Source organism: Grammomys surdaster, unplaced genomic scaffold (assembly GCF_004785775.1).
Source record: "Grammomys surdaster isolate TR1022 unplaced genomic scaffold, NIH_TR_1.0 125271, whole genome shotgun sequence".
Taxonomy (NCBI): domain Eukaryota; kingdom Metazoa; phylum Chordata; class Mammalia; order Rodentia; family Muridae; genus Grammomys; species Grammomys surdaster.
This window is the reverse complement of record NW_021620153.1, coordinates 217,059-241,925: the sequence shown is the minus strand read 5'-3', so window position 1 is coordinate 241,925 and position 24,867 is coordinate 217,059. Positions and strand designations below refer to the sequence as shown.

Here is a 24,867-nt window from a genome sequence, read left to right as displayed (position 1 = left end):
CAAGATGACTCAAGGGTTAAGGCCCTTACTCCCCAGCCTGAATTCTACCTCCAAAACCTATGGTAAAGAATGCTGGTGCATTCAAGCTGTCCTATGCCCTTCAAGAATCTGCACATTAACATACACTCAAAAAGAATGCACTAAAGAAACAAATAATATAGTACCACTATCTAGCCCTCTCTGGCCTCAAACTTACAAAGATCCACATGCCCCTGCCTGAGTATTGGGATTAAAGTTATGCATAATGCTCGAGTCCCACCCCATTTTTTTCCCTAAAGAAATCTAATCTTTCTCTCTCCCCTCCCCTCTTTGCCCCCTTCTTTTAAAAACAAGGTCTTACTATGCAGCCCAAGGCTGGCCTCCAACTTGAGATCATCTTGCCTCTATCCTCTGAATGCTGGTATCACAAATGTGTGCCACCACCTCAAGAATTACTAAACTGATATCCAGTACATCCTCACTGCTATGCTCAACAAACACAAACAAGGATGCAGACTGGAAAGAGCCAGAGGCCTGACACTTAAACCAAGATAATGAACAACAAAAAACTGTGACAGGTCCTAGGTACTTAATCTATCAAGTAGGTTTTTAATTGCATGGAAACAGCTCTAAGAAGTCACCAAGGGTTATTACTCCAATGTACTCAAAGCTCTGAGGTCAACCCTTTGAGCCATACCAACAGACCAAGAACCAGGGATAATGGGCTCCCTGGGGTACAGTGCTCCTTTACCTCTAGCACAAGCATCAACAAGAACCACAACAAGCACGGTAAGTGACTACCTGCTTGCAGACAGGTAGTAAGAAAATATGGTCCATTCAACAGACAAGCCATCTCCTGTCTCTCTGATCCCTTTTTTGGTACTGGGTAATCTGAACCCTTAGTTAAGTTCCCAATCTCTCTGTCTGCATTTCTGATCTATTCTTAAAGCCACAGGCTCTTTCAGGCTAGCAATTATCACAATGTCATTAACTTTTTGTTCACTCTTAAAACTTCATCCTCAGTAGCAGTCACTCCTCAGCAACCACAAAACAACTTGCTACCTTTTAGATCCACCTGTTCTGGGCACTGCCCACAGCTGGAAACAAGGTTTTTCTATACTGAATTGTGCCTCCATTCCCTCCCCTCCTTTTTTTGACTGATCAACTGATTTTTGCCAGATTTTAGTTATCTATACATAAACTAATGGATCATTTCCAACATCCTCCCTTTTGTAACAACATCTTCCTGTGTACTCAGGCCGGCTTTGGATTGGCCTGCTTCAGACGCTGAGTCCTGTGATAACAAGTGTGTACCAAGTCTGATTTGACTTTCTGACTACTAAGTCATGCTGCTCTAAGTGTCATTTCTTCACATGGACATACAGTTTTAGCCCTTAGAATATACCTGAAACGGATACTGATAGACTATACGGCAAAATCCAGCTCAACTTGTCATTTATTCCATTTGCAATTTGTTTAACCACCCACCTACTCCAAGACACTTTTAAACTGCACAATTCTGCCCTCTATATCTGGGCAGCCTGCCTTGTCACGGTGTAATCCAAGAGTACTTCTTAAAAAAAAAAAGTGTCTGCAACAGAGAAACACAATGTGTTACTTTCCTAATGTTGTGTTAAGATACTAGGACCACAGCAACTCGTTAAAAAAAAGTTTTACATGGGACTCATGGTTCCAAGAGTTAAGACTCCCTGATCATCATGGCAGGGAGCATGGCAACAGAAAGGCAGATATTGTGCTAGAAAAGTAATTAAAAGCTAACATCTCTACAAAGATGAAGCAGAGAGTTAACTGGGGATATTGTGGGCCTATGAAACCTTGAAGCCCGCCCCAGTGACTTCTTATCTCCAGCAAGGCCACACCTAATCCTTCAAAATAGTACCATCATCAACTAGAAACCAAACTTTCAAATAAATGACCCAATAAGGGCCATTATCACTCAGACCACCACACACAGAAAAGTATGTATATTCCTTGGTACATGAGTGGAGGTCAGAGGACAACTTATAGGAATTATTCTCTTCCTCGAACATGTGAGTGTCGGGGGTTAAACTCAAGTTATCAGGTTTTGCATCAAATGCCTTTACCCTGTGAGCCAGTGCCACTATCGAAACTCTTAAGTTGTAAATTTCTTTTTTTTTCTTTTCTTTTTTTTTTCTTTACTCATTTCTTATACTAAAAAATCTACAGAAAACAACTAATCAAGACATGCATGGCAGTGTAAATCATTGATCCCAGCACTTAAGAAGTAGAGGTAAGCAGATCTCTGAGTTCCAGTCTAGTCAAAGCTATATAGTACAACTTGTGTAGGGTAGGGTGGTGACAGGACAAACAAATCAAGAGAATCCCCAAGTTATCCTTTCCACAACTGTAAGAATAAATTTCACTGTAACAGTTTCTATCTAGTATAACTCATATACTCACGGGGAAGTTGCTGTGGGCGTTCAGGAGGAAAAAAATCTCCCTTTGGTAAAGCTCTCTCATCCTGGAAAAAAAGAAAAAGAAAACAGAGCTTAATCTCTACAGGAGCACCGAAAGCAAAAGATGGGAAACAATTATCACAACAAAGAACCAGATAAGCTAGGTATTGTGTGCTGCACACCTGTAATCATAATACTTGAGAGACTTAAGCAAAAGGATCAAGAATTCAAGGCCAGCTTTGGGATACACAGCAAGTTCTAGGTGAGCTTACATTACACAAAACTGTCACAAAAGACAAACAAACCATAATAACAAAGACAGGTTTTGAGATGTAGCCCAGAGATAAAATGCCTGCCTATCATGTACAAGGCCCTGTATCCAGTCTCTAGCACCAGGGAAAAAGCAAAAATTTAAACTAAACAAACAAAAAAACAGTTAAATATAAACTATGACATAGCCATGGCACAGCAGAATAACTGTATCAAACATAAAGAGGCATACAGGAGCATGTTTTTATCTTCTGTGCCAACAGGAAGGATAAAAACACATTTGTATTACTGGGTGGGTAGGGCAGGACCTGAGTAGTAAGTACTAGTGAGGCTCACACTATCACTTATGTTTCTCTTATGTACATTGGTATTTTACTCACCTGTATCTGTGTGAAAGTGGTGAACTATTATTGGAGCTGGTGTTACAGACAGTGGTGAACTGTCATGTGGGTACTAGGAATTGAACAGGGGTATTCTGGAACAACAGTTAATGCTCTTAACTGCTGAGCCAACTCTCTAGCCCCTCTTTTCATGCTTTTTTTTTTTTTGAGTTTTATGAATCTATTAGCTATTCAAAGACTTAAACGTCTTCAAATAACAAAATTTAAAGCTTCTTTTATTTTATTCCTGAATCCGAATCCTAGTCAGACTGGCCTCAATATCTTCCAGTACTGTTTCTATAAATTATTTTGGCAACACTATAGCAGGGTTATTATCTATTAAGACTGAACTCCAATAGACCTTTAAAAGCTGTCTGAATCAAATATTTGTTCACTACAAACATAATACTAACCAAACACTGTATGTTATACTTTGAAAACTGGAGCTCCATGCTAAGGATTCTTTTTAGTTGATTATTTGCTCAAGCAGGATACTCAATGGACTTCCTGAACATAGGGGTTAACAATAATAGTTAACCAGACAGGAATCTACAGAAAAAACTTCCATGAGCAAAAGTGCTCATCACTCTGCAGCCTACTAAACAACAGGTTTAGTTTAAGGGCTAGATATAGTTTTAGTAATTCTACATTTTTCCTGACTTATTTGAACATATTACAAAGAAAGTGATCCTAGTAACTTACCATCTTGACATGCATCGGTCTATCAAACAGCAACTGGCCATTAAACATAGCTGGTATTACAATTAAGGCTATTTCTAACAACTGCTAAACCACACCATGTAAAATGTTAAAAAGGTAACAACCCCATAGCTACCAGTACCTCTCTGTGAGTTCATAAGCAATTTCAACTCTTTAGGTACGAAGTTTTAGTAATTACTTTACACTACAAAATGTTTCTGGTAATTAATTAAAGCAGTTTTCTATGTGTTCAACAGGACAAGAGTCCTACTGTTTCTGAAATATGTTTTCTGGGTAAAGCAATCCGTAATAGACTACTGAGTTTAATTGTTGTAGCCATGTGTAACATATTCCACTGTAATTAAAAAAGATGTAACCCAAGGGCAAGCCTATGGCAAGGAGAGGGAGCTCTTCAAACAATGTCTACTCTACAACAAAGTGTTCAGTCCATAAAGATATTATAAACAAATAAAAGCCCCAGTTCTTATAAATAATTTATTTCCTAAACTCTTCTGAAAAGAAAACACTAGAAAAGACCATTCATAGTATATGTCTATGATACAACCACACCTTTTATCCATCTGTACTCCACTCCAGAAAATGTTGATTCCATAGTAATTTATTCACTCTAGTCACAGAGAAAATAGTCACTTCTACCTTGTTATTATAACACACTTAGGTATACTAATGCCTAACAGTGCTGTGGGCACTGTGTACCATGAGCTGAACTCTCACAAAAGGATACATATAGCTTGCACAGCTTCAATGGACTGTTCAAAAGTCACAGTGCCTATTCCACGACTTTTCCCATCTTTATCTTCCAGAATGTCTGCTCGGACCACCACACCAGCCATACTAAATACTTCCTTCAGTTTCTTCCAGCCAACTTTATAATCCAGCTAGGTGAAAGAAGAAGATAAAAACCTCAAGGTAAACTTCTTTGGGGAAAAAGACACACTTTTACTATATTAAGACTTGACTTTGGCTCTGACTGACTTTACAAGAAAATTAACTTAAGTGGAATTTTTCAAACAGGATTGCAGAACCTGGCCTTAACTCTGCTATTTATTGCCTCTCTTCTTAAATGGAACAGCTTAAGTCTCCTCAAATTTAACAAACTTTCCCCCTCATACTTAAAAAGCAGGATGGTGGTGGCACCTGCCTTTAATTTCAACACTCAGAAGGCAAAGGTAGGCAGATCTCTTGAGTTCAAGGCCAACCAAGGCTATACCACTGAGAAACTGTCTTGAAAAACTCAAAAGTCACTCCCCCTTTTATGTCTTTTCGACACTTCTGAACCCACTTTGTTCTAAAAGTATTTGTCCTTGCAGAGAATAAAAATATCACCACTTACTCTAGATACAAAAAAAATGTGAATATATCAACTGACTGTTCATTCTTTCCTATACCTAAATAAACCCCAATAAGGATGCATACTCAGCTACTGTCTTTGTAAACATCTGAAAACCTCAGATGTTTAAGACCCAATAGGGCCGAGATCAATCCTGAAACCACAAATGCAGTGGTTACAAGAAAACAAACTAGAAGGCCTACTTTAAAATAAAAACAAGCTATCTACCATAAACCTAAATTACTTGTATAACAGTGATACAATCAATCTAAAGTGTTTTGTACATTTTCCTAATTTGTTTTGATTTAATTTAAAATTAAATGACATGCACACTATTCTCACATTATTCCCACCCCTCCCTATTTTTCTATTTTAGAGAATGTTCCCATTTACTTACATTTGCTACAAATACTGTGCTTCCAAGTCTTCCAGCCTGTAATGCATGGATAATCTCATTTGGGATGTTAGGATTATTTAGGATACTGGGTGGGATATTAATCATTCCTGGGCCACCGGGTCCCATACCCATCCCACCAGTCGTAGCCATCACCTTTTGCATTGCTCTCCTTGCATGTTCACCATCAGGATCCTGAAAGAAGCACAAAGCGTTACAGCTAGACGTAGGTCAGACGTAGGCTTGCAGAAACTAGTGGAACTGCTACCACCTTCACCACTACAGAGGCTGTCTTCTGCTGAGGTGCAGCTCACTGATAGAGTTTCTGCCTAGTATTCCTAAGTGCAATCCACAGCACCAATCATTAAACAAATTAAAAAAAGAAAAGAAAATGTCTCTCAGTAAAGCATGGTAAAAAAGTGGTGGTAAAGGTCTGTAACGTTAGTTCTCAGGATTACTAAAGCAGTTCAAGACCTGCTTGAACTTTTGAAAGTCAGCCTATAAAGCTAAGTGAAACCTTGTCTCAAAATAAGTAGAAAGCTTCATTCAGGTGGGACTCTATTACCATCCACTCTGACACCCTTGCTGTGTACTCGGTAAGTCTGTCTTAGGATACAACTTAGCAGTGACAGATCTTATCAAATGGGACAGTATGCATCAGCCACTCCCATTTCCAACACCAAAGAAAAATAAGCAAACAAAAATCTGCAAAGACCAACAGACACCCTGAAAGGTATTTCTCAAATTATTGACAAGATGAAATAAACCACAGCAATCAGAAGAGTTCTACAGTTCAGAAAACAAAAAATCTTAAAACAATCTTCAATTTTAACTAAAATGAACAGTAAGGGATAAATGGATTGGCTGACCTGAGTTAAAAATTCCAGACTGAAACAAGATCTTCATGGGCATGGAATAGTTGACTCTTACTAATTAGTGTAATTTCTGTAAAACTCATCAAAGATTTTTCACAAAGTCTGAAATCACCATTCTATAATCCTAGATTACCCAAAGCTCTCAAGAGTACCAGTGCTGGCACTCAAGTACAGTCAATGTATCAGCACCTGAACAGGATTATGGAAATCTGATGCTGGCATGATTATTTATCTATCTTATTCTTATTTGTGTCTACATGTCCATATGGGATGGGGTATATAGCAAATGTATGTGGACATGCCTTGGAGCTGGAGTTACACAGGTCATTGTGACCTGTGTATTTCCCACTTGAGTGCTGGAAATCAAATGCAGATCCTCTCTAGAAAAGCAACAAGCATTCCCAACCATTGAGCCATCTTTCCAGTGCCACCCAATTCCTGAAGCCTGCCTCTTCAATTTACCATTAACATGAATTGACTTATACCTGACCATGCTTTCCTCTAAGTCCCAAATATGTTGTGTTCCTTCCAAAAGGAAAAGATCTAGAAGGGTGACACCTGCCTTTAATCGACACAGGCATGTAAGGCAGGGGGATCTAGAGTTATAAATTAGCCTGGGATATACAGCAAAGAACTGATCTCAGACATCTTAACACTGCTCTCCATATACACATGCAGTCAAGGAGGCAAATAATATTTGGCAGTTAATAAAACATCCTTCTATAGAAAAAAAAGTATAGTGGCAAGCTCAGGCACAAAGCCCTAGGTTCAATCTTTGCCATCACCACCACAAAAACAAAACAAAGAAACAAACAAACAAACAAGAAACCCATGGCATGGAGTTAATAAAGATGAATACATTCATTTTATAAAATTCAAAGAGGGATAGGAAGATGGCTCAGGGGGTAAATAAACAAGCATTAATACCCGAGTTCAGATCCTCAGCCACCCATGTAAAAGCTGAGGTTGTGAGGCACGCTTGTAATCACAGTACTGAAAGGAATGGGAAAACAGAAAGATCCCTGGAGTTCTCTGGCCTGCCAGTCTTCAACAGTGAGCCCAGGTTCAGTGAGAGCACCTATCTCAAAATCTAAGGTGGAGTGATTGAGGAAGAAAAACATTCACTACTAGCATGATCACCTGTATACACGTATGTACACATAGGTACATACCACATACACAAAAATAAAGAGGCAAGTTTACTGTGACACATCATTACAATCATAACACCTAGGAGGCTAAAACCACTAGCAAGATTCTGTCTCCAAAACAAAACAAACAAAAACAAAAACAAAAACAAAAAAACAGATGGGCCAAGAATAGTGTTCAGACTTTTGAACACAAGTAGAGGCTCAGGTTTTGTATTTTTGAGACAGCAAGGATTAAGAGTGGTCAGCTTAGGTTCAAGATCTGCCATTACAAAGTCACTACCTTCTATTAAAACAGACTAAATGCACATTGATTAAGAGACAAAGACAGAAAAATCATGAGTTCAAGGCCAGTCTTGACTACAGGGCTGGTCTTAAAAGAACAAAGAATCAAATAAACCAAAGACAATAGGTTTGTCTACTCAGTACACTGTCTACTTAGTACACTGTCTACTCAGTACATTGCAGTCGAAGACCATTCCTATCCTAATCAAACAGTTACACCTTACTTTTTGAGTTGGGGATATAATTCAGTAGTATACTAGTAGATACAAGGCCTTGGGTTCAGGGAAGAGGGAAACAAAAAGAGCTCACTTCTTTGACTTTCAGTGGCCTTCCACTCAGACTATGCTTGTTTAGAACTTCAGCAGCTTTTTTCATGCTCTCCTCCATCTTGAATTCAACAACACTATTAAAAAAAAAAAGTCAAAAAACAAATGAAAACCAGTTCTACAACTTGGAAAATTCAAATGCTAGTAAGTATAAGTAATACTTACGCGCATCCCTTTGAAAGAAGCCACAGACCACCAGTCAGATGAGCAAAGGGGAAAAAGAAAAAACAAAAAACAGAAACAGTAAATATCAATGATGGTTACAAACAAATTAAAGATATGATGTATGTAATAAAAGTCAAGATTTTTAAAATTAATCCTTCTAAGGGGAAGCTGACAGAAGTGCACGACCTAGCCTTCCTTGTAAAAAGCTGGGCTCCTTAATCTCCTTTTCCTACACATTACCACCACTGCACTAAAGCTACTAAGTTATAATGAGCAGACCTAAATCAGGTTCTCCAAGAAATCACACAAACTTTTGATCTGCTTCCCTCTGTACTCAATCAATCTTTACCATACTCCTACTAAATAAATCCATCCTTTCCATAAACTAAACTCATCCTTTTGATTATTCTAAGCCATTCTATTACACGACAGAAAAATAGTTTATGTTCTCATTAAACTAGGCCAATTTTGAATATTCAGGTTTGTAATGTGTGGTTTACAATTTACTGGCACGAAGGCTACTTTTCAGAATCTTTGGTTCACACAACTTTCAAATCAGCAAACAACCAAGAATAACATTTTCTAGACAAGAACACACTTTTACTTTAATTATACCACCACTAAAATTCCATGCATAATTCACACACAGCCAATTCCTGTTAAACAAAGAGACAATGCTGCTATTGGTCCCCAGTTATCCAAATTGGGCATCCAAACAGAATACCAGAAAGCTCTTTGGCCAGCCATTTGGAAAAGCGGGACTCCTGATTGCAAGCCCCCTCCCACCCTACTGGAATGTTGGCAAAATCAAACATGGCTACAGTAACATGAGCACTCACTGCCTTCCTGATTTCATTCGAGTCCACGCCACCATACAGTTACATTTGTCATGTAGTAAATCCACAGAAGAAATTCTCTCAGACACTTACCCTTGACTTTCCTTCAGCGTCCATTAAGAGCTCCACGTATGTTACCTCACCAACTACAAATCAGTTTCCAGACGACACATAAACCAAGGGAGAAAAGCCAAGAAAACAATGGGAATTTAGAACAATCATCAGCAACCTTGTATGGAGCCTCTGCCTTATAAGAAAGCCCAGAAACACTCCATATTCTCTAAACCACCAAACTAGGCATTACAGGTGTGCAGTAAAATAGGTGAGAACTCATTAACAATATGTCCTTGATTTTCCTCCCACCACAAGCACACTACTTCCACAGATTTCCATTATCAATTTCCCTGTCTGTAATGCTCACTCATGACTAGAGGCAATCCAAATCTACAGGAAAGAATTCTGCAAGATTCACTTTTGAGGGAAGGAAGAAAAGATGTTTTTGCAGGTATACTCTTATTGGTAAAGTCAAGATAAACAGCACACACATCACAATGCCACTGAACTGAGCTCACATGCCACAAATACAAGAATGTGCCTATACATAAACCAAAAGGCATACAGATACAACTTCAGGGCCAGTTTTGTGTGTACAAACTGTGTAACAATTCAGGTTTTTAGCCTCAACTTTCTAATGTTAACAAGCAGCCTCTCATTTTGTACTGGGCTCCTCAAATTCTATAGCTAGATTCTGTATACAGTCCAAGACACCATGGTCTGGAAGAAGAATATTGACTATACAACTGTGAAATCAGAATATTATCAGGCTGTATTCTTTCCATTTTTAAAAATCCTTGTAAGAGGGTAAAAATTCAAGTTTAAGGTTCAGTTGGCAACAAGACAGTTAAATAGTACAATGAGTCTAAGCTATATGCAATGAAAAAAATAGCAGATTTTAAAAATGTCTGCAGATTCTTTTTTGTTTTGTTTTTTTGTTTTTTTTCGAGACAGGGTTTCTCTGTGTATTGCAGATTCTCCTAAAGGTTTGGATTGCCAATTCATGACCACCAGAACCAGATGTTAGAATCCATCTAGACAACCACCAAAATGGCTGCTGAACTTGAAGATAGCTCAAAGCATTAACTTATAGAAAACAACATCTAAATCCAATTTCCAAAGTTTAAAAAAGAGAGACGGAGAATTTCTTAGGAATCAACCACTCTTTCCTTAGGATGATTAAAGTTTTCAACTCACTTAGGCTTAGCAGTGCCCAGGTAAACATGACCCATTAATGGCCTTGATTGGTCCTCCCTACTTACAACTCCTTTGTTCAAAGGACATTAGAATTAGAATTTTTCAAATACAGAAAGATTCAAATGAAAGACAAAATCTAATTATTTCACAAACACAAGGGTGTATTTATTAATGGAGTTGCACAGTGGTTGAAGACCAAGTGTTCAAAGTTTAAACTTTATAGCCTCAACCTTCTCGTCCTTTCCTGAAATGTTATAAAACTGGTACTTTGCACAAAACAAGGACAATCAGTGCAAAGGGGGTAAGGAAATGGGAGAGGCCATTACATTTGACTTTTGAGTACAAATGTAGGCAAACAAACAAACAAAAAAAAAACTGATCATAGCCAAGTAACAGTTGTAAAGGTTGGCTTTTTGTTACCCTTTCAAAAGTTAACAGTTCCAAAACTCCATGACCACTTCTAAAGCCATTTATTTCAACAGCAGCAGCCATTCAATGACCAACAGCTCTTATCTCCACTGATGAGAGAATGCCTAGTGTCAAACCAGTGAAGACATTCCAAGTTTATTTCCTACCAGCTGTGACTACTGCCCAATGACCTTAAATAAAAGAATCACTATATCAACCTCAAGACAACTTTTAAGTTTGTCAGAATCCAAGGACTGTTGCATTTGAAATTTCTAGCTTGTGTCCAAAGACACTTTACCCAAAAAGGTTATTGCAACTAGAAAACAACAAAGTCCAAAACAAACATTTTCCACAGTCATAACCATTTAACAAAATACCAAGTTAAGAAAATTACAGCTTTTCCCACTTGACATTCTAGTAATGACACACATCCAACTTCAATTCTGTGCACTAAAAATTTGATTTAAAAATGATATCCCTGTTAGAAATATTTTCTGTGGCTCAGAAATAAGTATTTCTATACTGAGGTACAATCAACATAATCACGCTCCTCACGAGTTTGGAACATTCCAATCTAGATACCCTGAAAGACTTCATCTGGTTACTCTTAGGGATAATCTGTCAACTGTAATTCCTATCTATAGAGGAAGATAAACATGAAAGCTTTAGAAAGACTATTTCTTTTTTTGCATTAGTACATAGTTAGAAGGTAAGTTAAGCGACAACAGTAGCCACACAAGTTAATGACACATGCTACAGCTCCTTGATCAACAACCTGGATAGAATCCACAGACTCCCAAGAGTAGACTTTAGACTTCTAAGACAAGTCTACTGTACCTTTAAATGTCAAAGTCTCTAAGTAAGAGACTGAAAAAGAAATAAAAGAATAAAGAAACTAAAGCTTTTCTGAAGAGAATGGAGATGTGTGCTTGTGTGTTAGGGATTGAACCTAGGATCTTTCTTTCATCTTTTTTGGAGTCTTTGTGTTTGTATATACAGTACACACTTGTGTGAGATGGGGTGTGTGTTCCATGGCATCACTGTGAAGGTCAGAGGACAACCTTAGGTCCTTGCCCCCCACACTGATTAAGGCACTCTCATTTCTGCCTCTGCATACACCAGTGTAGCTGGTTTATGAGCATCTAAGGATTCTGCCACAATTTCCTTGTAGGACCAGTAAGATTATTGTACTGTTGTGGGGAATTCACGCTAAAGTCTTTATGCATGTACAGCAAACACTTTTACCTACAGAACCAGTCCGTGTTTTTAAGACAAAGTCTCATGTAGCTCAGACTTGCCTCTAAATGCCCAATCCTGCGGTCACCTCTCAAGTGCTGGAGATTACAGGGGTATACTACCATACCTGAATCCTTTTTTTAAAAAAGGGTGGGGGGGGGGGAATATGTACATGAAAGAAAGCAGGACACATTGTTGAACATACTTTTTTGTATCATAGTGGTCAATACTCAGCCAATCTAAGGGAAAATTGCATAGATTAAAGGCCCAGTGCAGAAAGTTTCTCCATAAAGACAACTTCAGTTGGGAGCCCCTTGGAGGGAGGAGGATCCCAAGGCCTCTCTGATCTAACATAGTGAAGCCCTGTCTCAAAAGAAAAAGAAAGGAAAAAAAAAAAAAAGAAAAAAGACAACTTCAAATATGGCAAACTATTCTACACAACAATGAGCTGACTAATGGACAGATCAGAAAGAAACTGACTAAGCCAAATGCAGGCTTATAGAGCACAAGAAAACGTTCTACTACCTATAGCAAAGACCAATGAAGAAAGCTTCACAGGCTGTACTGCTGGGGCTCACCTTAAAACTTAAAACATCTGAGTGCTTTTTTGTATAGCAGGCCTTGTAAAATAACAGATCAATTTGCAACAGAAAAATATGAAGAATATACTGGGCAGGAACTTCATTTAAATTTAAAGCAGCTTTGTCTCATTCAACCCACACTGCAAATTTTGCAAAGAAAAGGAGATTTTCTACTGACTACACCTGCCCTCTGGGCCTCAGTTTTCTGTCAGCAGCAATCTGAAATTTACTCAAAGTGATGGTCATTAAATAAGAATGGAAGGATTAAAGGCTTAAAGAAATCTTTGTTTATACAAATCAAAACTAAACTGCTCAACTAGGATTTGAGAGTAAACTGTATCACTGACTTTTCTTTCTTCCTCAAACTGGGCATAGTGTTTACTCACCAGTGCAGCTAAGTCCTGCCTGAGTGGCAGCTGCCCCACCTCCTCACTGCTAACTCCCTAGGTAGACCAAGAAATAAGAAGCCCAGAACCCAACTTTCTTCATTCTGAGAATTTTAAGGTCTCTAACTAATGTAACACATAAAGATGCTAAAAAACAAAACAAAAACAGAAACAAAACCAGAACAACTCCCCCCCCACACACAAATTTTGTTTAAAAGAAATCTTCCTCAGGCAGTGGTGGCGCATACCTTTAATCCCAGCACTTGGGAGGCAGAGACAGGCAGATTTCTGAGTTTGAGGCCAGCCTGGTCTACAGAGTGAGTTTCAGGACAGCCAGGGCTATACAGAGAAACCCTGTCTCAAAACAAAACAACAACAACAAAAAAACAAAAAACAAACAAACAAAAAAAAACAAGAAATCTTCACTTTTGGCACCCAAGCTCTACAGCCAAACACTTTTAAGACCGTATCCCATATTCTATTGTAATTTATCTGAGTAGTTGTGGATAATGAAAGTTACTTTCAAACATAGTTCTGGAACCTCTAATTTAAATTCATGTAAAAGTGGTTCCCATTTTTTTCTTCAATCCAGGAACTCTCTAGCACCACAACCATTGCCTCCACTAAAAAGGATGCTTAAGTTGTGAAAGTCATCTGTCACCCTAGATAGACTAAGGCAGGAGGGATCAAGAGTCTGAAACAAACCTGAGATGAGACCCTGTCCCCCAAAAAAAATTAAAAATAAAAATAAACAATAAAAACCTTTAGGGGGGTGGAATAAAATCTGGAGTGTAAAAAAATAAATAAACAATTAAAAAAAAACAAACCCACCTTCACTTTGTTCCTCTGGGATCAGGTATTCAAGCAAACAGTAAGGTCCACAAACAGTATCTTAATCTAGAACCTTGACTGACAGCTGACAGGAGTTGAACAAAACAGCAACATGGCTCAGAGGAAATCAATGCTTTCCATAGATCTCGTCTTAGAAATGGGTAATAATACTCTTTTTGTTTTGTTTTGTTTTTTCAAGACAGGGTTTCTCTATATAGCCCGGGCTATCTTGTAGACCAGGCTGGCCTCGAACTCAGAAATCCACCTGCCTCTGCCTCCCAAGTGCTGGGATTAAAGGTGTGCGTCACCACCGCCTGGCGGGTAATAATACTCTGATTTCACCATCAACAGCAATGGGAAAGTGACCAGGTTTTTACCAGATCATTAACAGACTATCCTAAAATGCTGATAAAGTGCTAAAATTAAAGACAAAATATACACTTGATATCAAAGAAAGGGAAGACCAGAAGTCAGGAAAGAGAACATGAGACACTTATTACCAGCACTGTTGCCCTTCCTGTCTTGTTCTGAGAGGCTGCAACTAAAGATACTGTTGCAATGGTAGAGACTGGAGGTAAAGACAACTAACTAATCCTAGCTCTTATTCCAGGAGGATATAGTTTTATCAGGGTAGACTGCAGATTGGGAAAACTGCTGTGATCGCATCAGTCTAATCTCTGTGATCTGTTTAGTTGTGGTTACTATGAAACAATTCCTTTTAGGATTTAAGTACTTCTATCTGCCACCTAAGTTTTTCAAAAACTTAGGGCTTTCTGACAACACATTATGCCTTTAATCTGGAGGTATACTCAGCAGGATCCAGAACATCCAGCTACAAAACATGAAACCCTGTCTTAGAGGGAGGGGACAGGGATAGGGAAGGGGGAAGGAGGGAAGGAGGGAAAAATTCGAGACAGGAAAAACAAACATGTTTTAAAAAAAAAAATCAAACAAGGACATTTTAAGCCATACATTATATAAATGTCTTTTTAAACTTCACTGACTCTGAACACTACTATAGAAAAATTAACCTTTTTCTCATGAATCATTTTATTCCCAAGCTAACACTACTAATTTTTTATACAGCAGAATAATTAGATTGTACTGGGGAGCTCTAAACAAGAACATTTTAATGTTCAATAAAAACAAGATTTACTGCACACCTGTAATTCTGAGTTACACCACCAAAAGTACACTGAGAGGGAGAAGCGCCCACATCCATGGCAGTATGCCAGGGGAATATGAGAACCAGTTTGGAAGGATCTGAATAAATCACCAGGCTGGCTCCACACTTAATACAGGACAAAATATAAATTGAGGTGAACTGCTTCTACATCCAGAAACATCATGGCTGCTACTTTATGGCTTCCAAAACTTAGTTACTGAATGGTAAAGCAGTAAAAATGTCACCTACTTTATCCATCATGTCCCAAAACTGGTTCACACACTCCTAAAAATGAAAAAGTAGTTTGGCCTGCAATCTCTTACAAAACTCTAACAATTGCATTTCCAAAACCACATTCCTGGTTCTTGGAACTACTATACCTTATTATCAATGGAGATAACAATTCAGTGGTTCAACCAAATCACAAAAGAACACAAATTTGAGGTATATTCCAAAAACTAATTCGAATGAGATCCAACTGTACTGTACAGAAATTCTAAGCTTGTATTAAAGCAGCAGTCCCATAGAACCAAGAACACTGGGGATGCCACATGACACTCTTCAGACAAAAGAAACTTCACTCTTGCTCTAGGAGAATTGGCAGGAATGATTTGTCTAATCAAGGCAAGAAACAAATCTCACATGGGAGCAGCACATGTGACTTAAGGTCCACAGTGCCTAGTGCTTCTTGCATGTTACTGTCAAGTAAGTGATGGAATAATGATGGCAGTGGCCACTCAGTTTCAAAACTCAATGCTGGGCCACCAGTACACACACCAAAAGGGCCATCCAAGTGGTATCCTTGTCACTAAGAATAAACCATTCAACAAATCAAGCTCAAACTTCTCTTCATTATGAATGCTCCAGAAAACCAATTCCTTCCAGTCCTTCAAAGAAACTCCATTAAGGGTGATTTGATCCTAGGTTCCCTTGGAGAAGGAGCTGCTCAAGGCACCCTACCTTATCTAAACCAGGACCCAGCAATCTCTTCAGTCCCAAGAGTCACCAACAGGGATAAGAATCATGAAGGAAAGGAGGACAAAAGCAAACAGTGCAGGAGCAGGCAAAGCTCCAGCGTGCAGAGACACTTGGTCATTTGCCCTGTCTTAGCCCAGAATTTGGATGCCTGGGCTGAGACACCATACACCCTTTAAGGCACACATGCACAGATGACCTGAGATCTCCCATTGCCAATCTCTGATTTCAAAGGAGAGTTCACAGTTCAAACAGAAAATCCTGTTGCAGAGTTTGGAATCTGAGCAGCACACACTAAATTTTGATTCCAGGAGGATACCCACAAAATTTAAAACTATCTCCAAACCAGACTTTTAAAAAACTTAAAAAATTAAATACACACACGCACACGCACACACACGCACACCAAAACAACAAATAATGTGAAGAATTTGATACATTTCTTTATCATAAAAATTCCCCTCACTGACTGATGTCCCAATAACCATATTAAGCCAGTAAAATCACTTGTAGGTCAAGGGACCATATAAATCACCCTATTTAACACATGGGCATGATCACATAAAATGGATGGAGGGATTGAGGGATAGCGTTAAACCTGAACAGAACACATGCTCTTCCTAGAGCAGCTTCCACTGACAAAAAAAACCAGAAGATAGCCACAGAGAAGAGACACATTGACCTTCTTACCCTACTTCACCACCAGTACCATTACCTTTTTCTTTAACCAGGTCTTTAAGTGACTGCCATTTCACATCAAAAGGTATATTTGTAATGAAGGCTCTGTATCTTTTAGTTGGGTTCACATATGGCTCAAAGCGATTGCCTCCTCTTTTAATGTTTTTCTCCTTCCTCTTCTCATTCTGAGTAGGTCGTTCTTCACTGAAATCAAGAGAAAAAAAGTTTCTCGGTTAATACAAGGAAAAGACACTACCTGTTGTACCAGATTTATAATCCCACACAGTTATACATGACATGGTCAATGCTTGTTTTGATTTGGAACACTGCAAATGAAAAGTCTCCACAGAGCAGATATCTGCAATTATGTATTCCCTAAAATCTAACCCAGATTTTTTAGTTCGAGGCCAGCCTGGTCTACAGAGTGAGTTCCAGGACAGCCAGAGATATACAGAGAAACCCTGTCTCGAAAAACAAACAAAACAAACAAACAAAAAACTAAAATCTAACCCACTCCTGAAATGGGCATAGTATAGTGGCACATACCAGTATTCCTAACCCCTAACTACTACTACTAACAAAACTACCTACCTATCATCAACCCATGCTCAAGAGTGCTGTCCCTAGGCTTAGGTATGGTTCTTTATGCTGACTAACACAGAAGAAGGGACGGTGGGGGGGGGGATTCATCACCTAAATTTACCAAACAACACTGTCTGCCAAAGCATCTCTCAATGCATCTTGGCAGACAACACATTAACTTAAGTTGGTAAATTATCCATCAATCCACTTGTCAGCATCCACCAGAGAACTATGGATAGAAAAGTATTTAAATATAATTCTCAAAGAGACTTTTCTCAAACATACTCAAATGCAGATTACATAACAGGTAGTACCCCACAAAGTTCATCATAACATTCCCAACGCTAATTTTTTCATTTGTCACAAGACTACTGAATATTTTCTTCCCAAATCCTTATATGCAATTTTTTTTAAAAAAAGTTATTTACTTTATTCTATGCATAATATTTTTTGTACTACATGCTTGTCTGGTGTCCAAGGAGGGCAGAAGAGGGTGTCAAATCTGTCTGGAACTGGAATTACTGACAGATCTGAGCTACCACATTTGATTAAACTCAGGTCCTCTTAACCACTAGTCATTTCTCCAGACCCTTAACATGTAATTCTGAAAGTTCTCCTTTTAAGAAAATAAAACAAAATGTACTCTCATAGAAAGTTTTTTTAGACAAGGTCTCACTATTACAGCCTTGTATGGCCTGGAACTGGTTCTGTAACCAGGTTGGATTTGAACTCTGCCTCTTGAGTGCTGAGTTATAAATAAATAGTTTGTGTGTGTGTATGTGCCTGAGTATTCATGCTGTTTGGAATGCATGTGGTAGTGAGGAGACAACTGTTGGGAGTCAGTTTTCTACTTCCACCATGTTTGTCCTGCACCTTTCATCACTGTGTCTGAGTCATCTCACTGGCCTTTTGTAGGCATCTTTATCATAAATACTCCAAATCTGAAAAGCATTCAAAATTAGATTGATAAAGTACTTGAAGCAAATTTTAAAATGACAATACATGATTATCTGTATCTGTTGTGTCTTTTTGCTGTTTTGTGAGAAATAAAAGCAGTATTCAAGAAATTTAAAATTCAGCTGGGCGGTGGTGACTTACACTTTTAATCCTAACAGAAGCAGGCAAATCTGAGTTGGAGGCCAAGTTGGTCCAGAGCGGAAGTTCCAGAGTACAATATATTGGTTTCATTTTCTTTCCCTATACCTTACAGTTCTGGGGTTTTGTTTTTGTATGTGTTTATTTGCAATCCATATTCTTGACAAATCTTTGTCCTTTTTTTCCCCCTTAAAGACAAAGTCTCATTCAGCCAAAGTCTCATTCAGCCCAATGTAACCTTAAACTTTAGCCAAGGATCCATAATTCCTACTCATACTATTTCTGGAATTTCTCAATATATAGAAAAATTCAATACCCTGAAATTCTGATCACATCTTCTAAGACAAAAATATATCTTCCCTCTTGAAAACGATCTCTTATATAAAGTGATTTTTTTTTTTTTAAACAGAAGTCCTTTAAATCCGGAGCTGGAGCTTAATGGAACACTATTCTAGGTACAGATTCTCCCCTTATCAAAACACATAATCGGGTCCTTTTACAGTGACTCTTTACTAGCAAACCAACATAGCCTGTATCCATAGTAGCACACAGGCTTGCTGAGCGAATCAACGAGAATTAGTCAAGTAGAATGGTAGTACATACCCATACTCTCAGAATTCAGGAATAAGGAGCAAGGAAAATATAGTAAATTAAGAGACCAATCTACTGTGGCATTTCAGAATAATCAAAGATACATAATATCTGTCCTTAAAAACAAACGAAAACAAAAACAGCAGGATTGTAGTGGCTCTCTGTGAATTCCAGGACAGCCAGGGCTACATAGAAAAACCCTGTCTTAACTCTCTCCCTTCAAAATAAAAAAACACCCCAAAATAAAGGTGTAACAATATTTTTCTTTGTTAATACACAACATCTGCCAGGCATGGTAGAGAACACCTTTAACTCCAGCACTGGAAGGGTGATGAAGGTGGGCCTGAGTTCAGAGCAAACATGATCTACAACGAGACCCTGCCACAACAAATATAAATTAGCAAACTGTCTCTATTTCTACTACTATGACTACAAAAAAAATACTAACACAAAAAGCAAGTTGGTATATGTTAAGAGCAAAACATGTAGGAACCAGTACTGAATAATACTCTCATTTGTAAGTGGAGGCTACTACTAAGTCTTTAAAAGAATTAGCACACAGCATACCAATAATAATTCTGAGAGGTGTAAAAAGGGAGACCTATTTGCTTCTAGCCTTTTTGTATTGTATTCACTTGGGAGGTTTTAAAACATTCCAACCATTGTCCATCACAGAAGAAACCTAAGCACTGAACTCACTACAAACTACTAAAGGGGCAGTTCAGTTTTAACTAATATTGCAAAGCAGAGTAATATGAGAGTCCATTTGGGAAACCCTTGGAGAGAGAAAAAAAAGGAAAAAGCAAGCTTATCTTTACAGGATGGTATCTGTTTCCGTAGTCTAAAAAAAAACACCACACACCAAAGGACAAAGTAACAGCAAAGCTCTGACAGCATACACTCAAAATACAGAGCTTCCACTTCTAATCTTGAGCTAACAATCTAATGTGCCTCAAAAGTACTTTTCACCAAGTATACAATCACTTTTTTAAAAAAGTACAGCAAACAGAGCAGAGCATGATGGTACACATATATATTCATAGCACTCAGGAGACGGAAGCAGCAGGATTCAAGGCCAGCCTGACCTACAGAGTGAAATGCTGTCTGAAATCCCCAAACAATGGGGCAGTAGAGATGGGTCAGTGATTAAGAGCACCCATAGCTCCCAACTTCCTGTAACTCCAGCTCCAGGTGATTTGACACCCTCTTCCTGCCTCCAAGCACTGTGTATGCACAGTGTATGCACTCACCTGTGTGCATACACATAACACTTAAAAATAAAAAGGTTTCCATTTGACTGTAGCTCAATGGTAGAGTGCTTGTCTAGCATACAGGAGGTCATCAGTTGATCTCTATTATCAAAAACTAAATAAATGGGCTAGAGAGATTGGCTCAGTGGTTAAGAATATTGGCTGTTCTTCCAGAGGGACTGGGTTCAAGTTCTAGTACCCACATGACAGCTAATAATTGCCCAAAATTCTAGTTCCAGGAGATCCAATACCCTCTCCTGGCCTCCATGGGCAACTGCATGCATGTTGTGCAGAGACACATAAACAGACAAAACATGCATTCACATAATTATTTTTAATGAAAACAAAAACAAGCTGGTGAAAAGGTTCAGTAGGTAATGTATATACATACCTAACAAGCACTAAAACCTGGGTTCAATTCCTAGTCAAAAGGTGGAAAGAAAAAAGCGCTCCTCTGTGCTTTAAAAGAAATTTGTTTCAAGAATTTTGTAATGCAAAAAATAACAATTGCTTTTCACTCACACTACAAAAGTAAATGCTGCCACTTTCTCAGGTATTCTCCATTAAGCCAGTCTCAGACTACTCAGGGTCTTTCCAACAAAGGATATTCATCTCTGAAACTTCCTAAGTTCATACTGTCTGTCAAATGACTCAGTCACAAGATATAGACAGTGGAAATTTAAAAAACTGTACCACAGGACTGTGCTCTATTAAAAATGCAATCTTTCATATAGAAAGGCTCTAGCAGCATTACATTCTACATACAGGAAATCTTTTGCCCCCCGAAACAGGGTTTCATTGTGTAGTCCTGGTTGTCCTGAGCTCTGTAAGCCAAGGTGGCCTTGAACTCAGATATCCACCTGCCTCTGCCTCCCAAGTGCTGGAATTAAAGGCACACATTACCACTGCCTGGACAGAAAATAACTTTCTTTTCTTTTTCTTTCTTTTTGTTTTGGTTTTTGTTTTTTTTGAGCCAGGGTTTCTCTGTGTAGCCCTGGCTGTCCTGGAACTCACTCTGTAGACCAGGCTGGCCTTGAACTCAGAAATCTGCCTGCCTCTGCCTCCCAAGTGCTGGGATTAAGGGTGTGCGCCGGCGCGGGATATAACTTTCTTAAAGCTTTTAGAAGGTGAACCAGATGTGGTAGTGCACACTTGTAATTCCAGCAACTGGGTGGCAGTGACAGAAACAGGGGCATTGTTCTGAATTCAAGGCCATCATGGTCTACACTGTAGACTCTATAGTTTGTCCAGGCATCTAACTCAAAAACAAAAGACCGGAGGAGGGAATCTGATCCTACAAGGCATCTCTAAGACAAAGGCTGAAAAAAATGAACATGAGGGTGACTAAAGGTGCTTAAGTGTAGCCCAGAGGTAAGAGTGCTTGTCTAGCATCCTCAAGACCCTGGGTTCCCAAGAGGATGGAAGGGAAAGTAAAAATGAGCACACTCCTAAGCTGAGACTTTCCATGGTAAAGTACTGGTAATAAAGAGAGGCCTCTTTCTCCTTTCAGTCCTGTGGGGTGGACCCCAGGACCTTGTGCATCCTTGGTAAATACTCTATTAATGGGCTATAATTTCACACACTCATACACAATAGACAAGTACTTATGTAGCTTAGGCAAATCTTGAACTTGTTATGTAGCCAAAATCAGCTCTGGAACTCAGCCTCTAAGTGTTGAATAACACAAACCAGTTAACCAGTTAGGGAGTTTACTTCTCCCTAAGATAAAAGATCTGAAATTTCCTCCAGTAACAAAATAGCCATTACTTGGTAAATGCTTTATTAACAAGTGTTTAAATACTCTCAACTCCCAGGATCCTAAAACTTCCCATCTTATAAGTTTGATGGAAAATAAAAATTCAGAGACATGAGTTGCTGATTTTAGAACCAAAATATTTCTCCAGACCTCCTCAAGGTGATATAGTGTATATCAGTATGAGGAGAGTTCCACAGGAGCAGAATCTTATATTTTCCTCCTTGAAGAAAAACTGTTTTGGGATGTTTTGGGACTCAGAAAGACTGCCCGTGGTCTGATACTAGGAATCAAATCTAGGGACTCTGGAGTTTCAGGCCATTGCTATGTTTTCATCCCTCTTTTTGAGAATCAGGGTCTAGGTCAATTTCCCATTGACCGAATGACAACCTAGACTGAACTCACTCTATATATCCTGGCCACACTTTGCCTTTTGGATCCTGCAGCTTCCAACTTCTCCCACAAGGCCAGGACTCATCAGGCTGCGCTAGGACACTTATAAAAACAAACCAAGGTCCCTAAACAGACCTCCAAGCAGGATTCCAAAAAAGGGATGATGACATCTGACTATTCTAATTTCTGAAATCTTGAAAGCCCGAATTGGTGCCTCCACCCGCACACTTTATGTCTGTTGCTAAGGGTGAACACTGAGCAAGCAGGGATCATTTCTCCCCATTGATACCAACTGAGCACTTTAAGAAGTAGGGATATAAAGAGAAGGAAGAACTACAGTCCAAGAGCCCGGCTCCGGGACCATTCTGATGGAAGAATCACTTCTTGCAGGATGAGGGGAACACTGGGGTCTAGGAACCCTGCAACGAGGGCCGTGTTGACACCTTCCTGGTCGCGCCGCCGTTTGCTGACCGTACACGTGACACCCCGCACGCGCACGCCTCCCGCCCCTAACTTCTCAGATCTGATAAATTGAGACAGAATACTTCCACATCCATGGGTTGTATGTTAGGGGTTGAAATCACACAGTCTTAATGGCTCAATCCTCGAGACCCCAGTGAGAAGTGCAGCGGGCCTTGGGCTCCTGCAGCTCGCGCGCCATCACTGCTCCGAGAATAATACCAGGCCATAGGCCTGAGGCCTCGACGACGCGCGCAGCCAGCCAGGAAGCTGAGGCAGCGGAGGCAAGCGCGGTCGGCAGGGGGCGATCCGTGAGGCTCTCCAGGCTCCGTCGTCGTCACAGCCTCGGCCGCCCCCAACTCTCGGCAGGGAAAAGGCCTGCGCAGACGCCGCACCGCCGTGAGAGAAGAGAAAGCGGCCAACAGACCTAACGGAGCTGCGAAGTAACCAGGCTGGAGTTAGAGGAGGATAAATTGCTATTAGAATACTCACCCCTTCGGACCCGGAGCTCCGTTGCCGCTCGGCACGCAGGGCGCGCCGCTCTCTTCCTCCATTTTGGGCTCTGTCGCCGCCACTTCAGCCGCCGCTTCGACCCCTGCCGCCATTTTCTCTGCGTCTGGGCTTTGTGTGAGGGAGCGGGCTCTGTCGAGCTGCGCCTGCGCGCTCACGTGACCCCCGAACGACCAGTAACGCCTGCGTGTGCCGCGACCGGCTCCCGCTTCCTGCTCGTCTCGGGTCACGCCCCCTGAACATCAGGCCACGCCTCCTCGAGTGGCAGGCCTCGCCTCGCGATGCCGGCGGAGACAGTTGGGTCGTGGGACGGGGAGAGATATATATCGCTCTTACGAACTTATAGTATGAGCGCACATACTGACCTATTCATTCTAGCTTACTTCATATTTTTCCCTGTTTTGTTTTACTCATTAACTTTTTTCTTTGAGCCAGGGTCTCAATATGTAGCCCTCCAGCCTCTCCCTACCTACCAAGTGCAGGAATGCACCATGCCTGGCTATTTTTTTTTTAAACTTCATATATGTGTATCATGTACTTTGAGTTTGTCTGGGGTTTACCTGTTGTTGTTGAGACAGTTTCTAGCCAATGCTGGCCTTGAATGTCTGAGCTTCCCACCTACACCTCTTGAGTTCTAGAATGATAGGCTAGAGGAACTGTGCTCAGTGCTAGGAATTGAACCCAGTAACTTGACCACGCTAGCAGTCTACCAGCTTCAATCCCTTACCCTATACTGTATTTTTATAATATTCACCTTCCATTACCGTTTTATTCCCCCCTCCTCATTTCCACTGAACCTTTCCAACAAGTTCCCCCATGTACTTCTTTGTCTTGTTTTATGGTTTACTGAGTCCGGTTCGCTTGCAAAAGCATAGATTAGGGGTTTATTTACCGGGGCAATTAAATGGGTGGCTACAACATTGAAGAAAATGACACCTCTTTCCTCCAGCAACTATTGCCGATAGGTCTTGGGGGGGGGGGTGAAGCCTCCCAAGGTCCCCCTACCCCAACATGATAGAATGCTAGGGGTTCTATCTTGTGCAAGTAAACAACACCTGCTATGACAATGGCCATGGCATGTCAAGGAGATATCAGCTTAAATGGAGCTAGGCAGAAAGATAATGAAAATTATGTTGGCAGGAATTATTTTTATTGGGAGGGAGAGAAAAAGAATGCTCGAATAGAGGCTTTGAGCATACCACAACTTGCATGTGGGAGGTAATTTTCTCTTTCCACCAGGTGGGTTCAGTAATCAAATTTAGGTTGTCAAACTTGGCAGCAAATATCTTTCCCCACTGAAACAGAGCCAACCCTGTATGCATAATTCTTGACAGGTTAACATCAAACTAAAACTCTCCATGCAATTCAAAGCATTAGAAGAGATATAAAACAGAAACCTCCCTCCCACTCCTGTTTCCCTGCCTCCTCTTTTCCCCTTCTTTCCCTCCTTCCCTTTCTCCCTCCTTTTCTCTCTCTCCTTGATGGCACCTCCTTGGGTACACTTACAGCATTTCCAGGGCCCTACATTCCAAAATTATGATGAGAAGTAGGCGCCAAGCTAGGTAGGCCAAAAGAGC

At 39.9% G+C, this 24,867-nt stretch overlaps 1 protein-coding gene across 3 annotated transcripts in view; it reads right to left on the bottom strand.

Moving 5' to 3' along the window:
* Hnrnpm (heterogeneous nuclear ribonucleoprotein M) overlaps positions 1–23,460 on the bottom strand; it is a 37,644-nt gene extending 14,184 nt beyond the window's left edge. Inside the window, exons 1-10 of one of the 3 annotated variants that reach the window (XM_028785528.1) lie at positions 23,273–23,459; positions 16,695–16,861; positions 9,240–9,292; positions 8,311–8,318; positions 8,129–8,222; positions 5,668–5,706; positions 5,515–5,550; positions 4,512–4,665; positions 3,770–3,819; positions 2,422–2,482 (exon numbers count right to left, since the gene is read on the bottom strand). In XM_028785528.1, the coding sequence (XP_028641361.1) occupies positions 2,422–2,482; positions 3,770–3,819; positions 4,512–4,665; positions 5,515–5,550; positions 5,668–5,706; positions 8,129–8,222; positions 8,311–8,318; positions 9,240–9,292; positions 16,695–16,861; positions 23,273–23,385 (775 nt within the window). In that variant the 5' untranslated portion in view covers positions 23,386–23,459. Of the gene's footprint in view, positions 1–2,421; positions 2,483–3,769; positions 3,820–4,511; positions 4,666–5,514; positions 5,707–8,128; positions 8,223–8,310; positions 8,319–9,239; positions 9,293–16,694; positions 16,862–23,272 lie in introns of all 3 variants that reach the window. The other 2 variants (XM_028785527.1, XM_028785529.1) reach the window with 2 other exon arrangements.
* Positions 23,461–24,867: the final 1,407 nt, after the last annotated feature.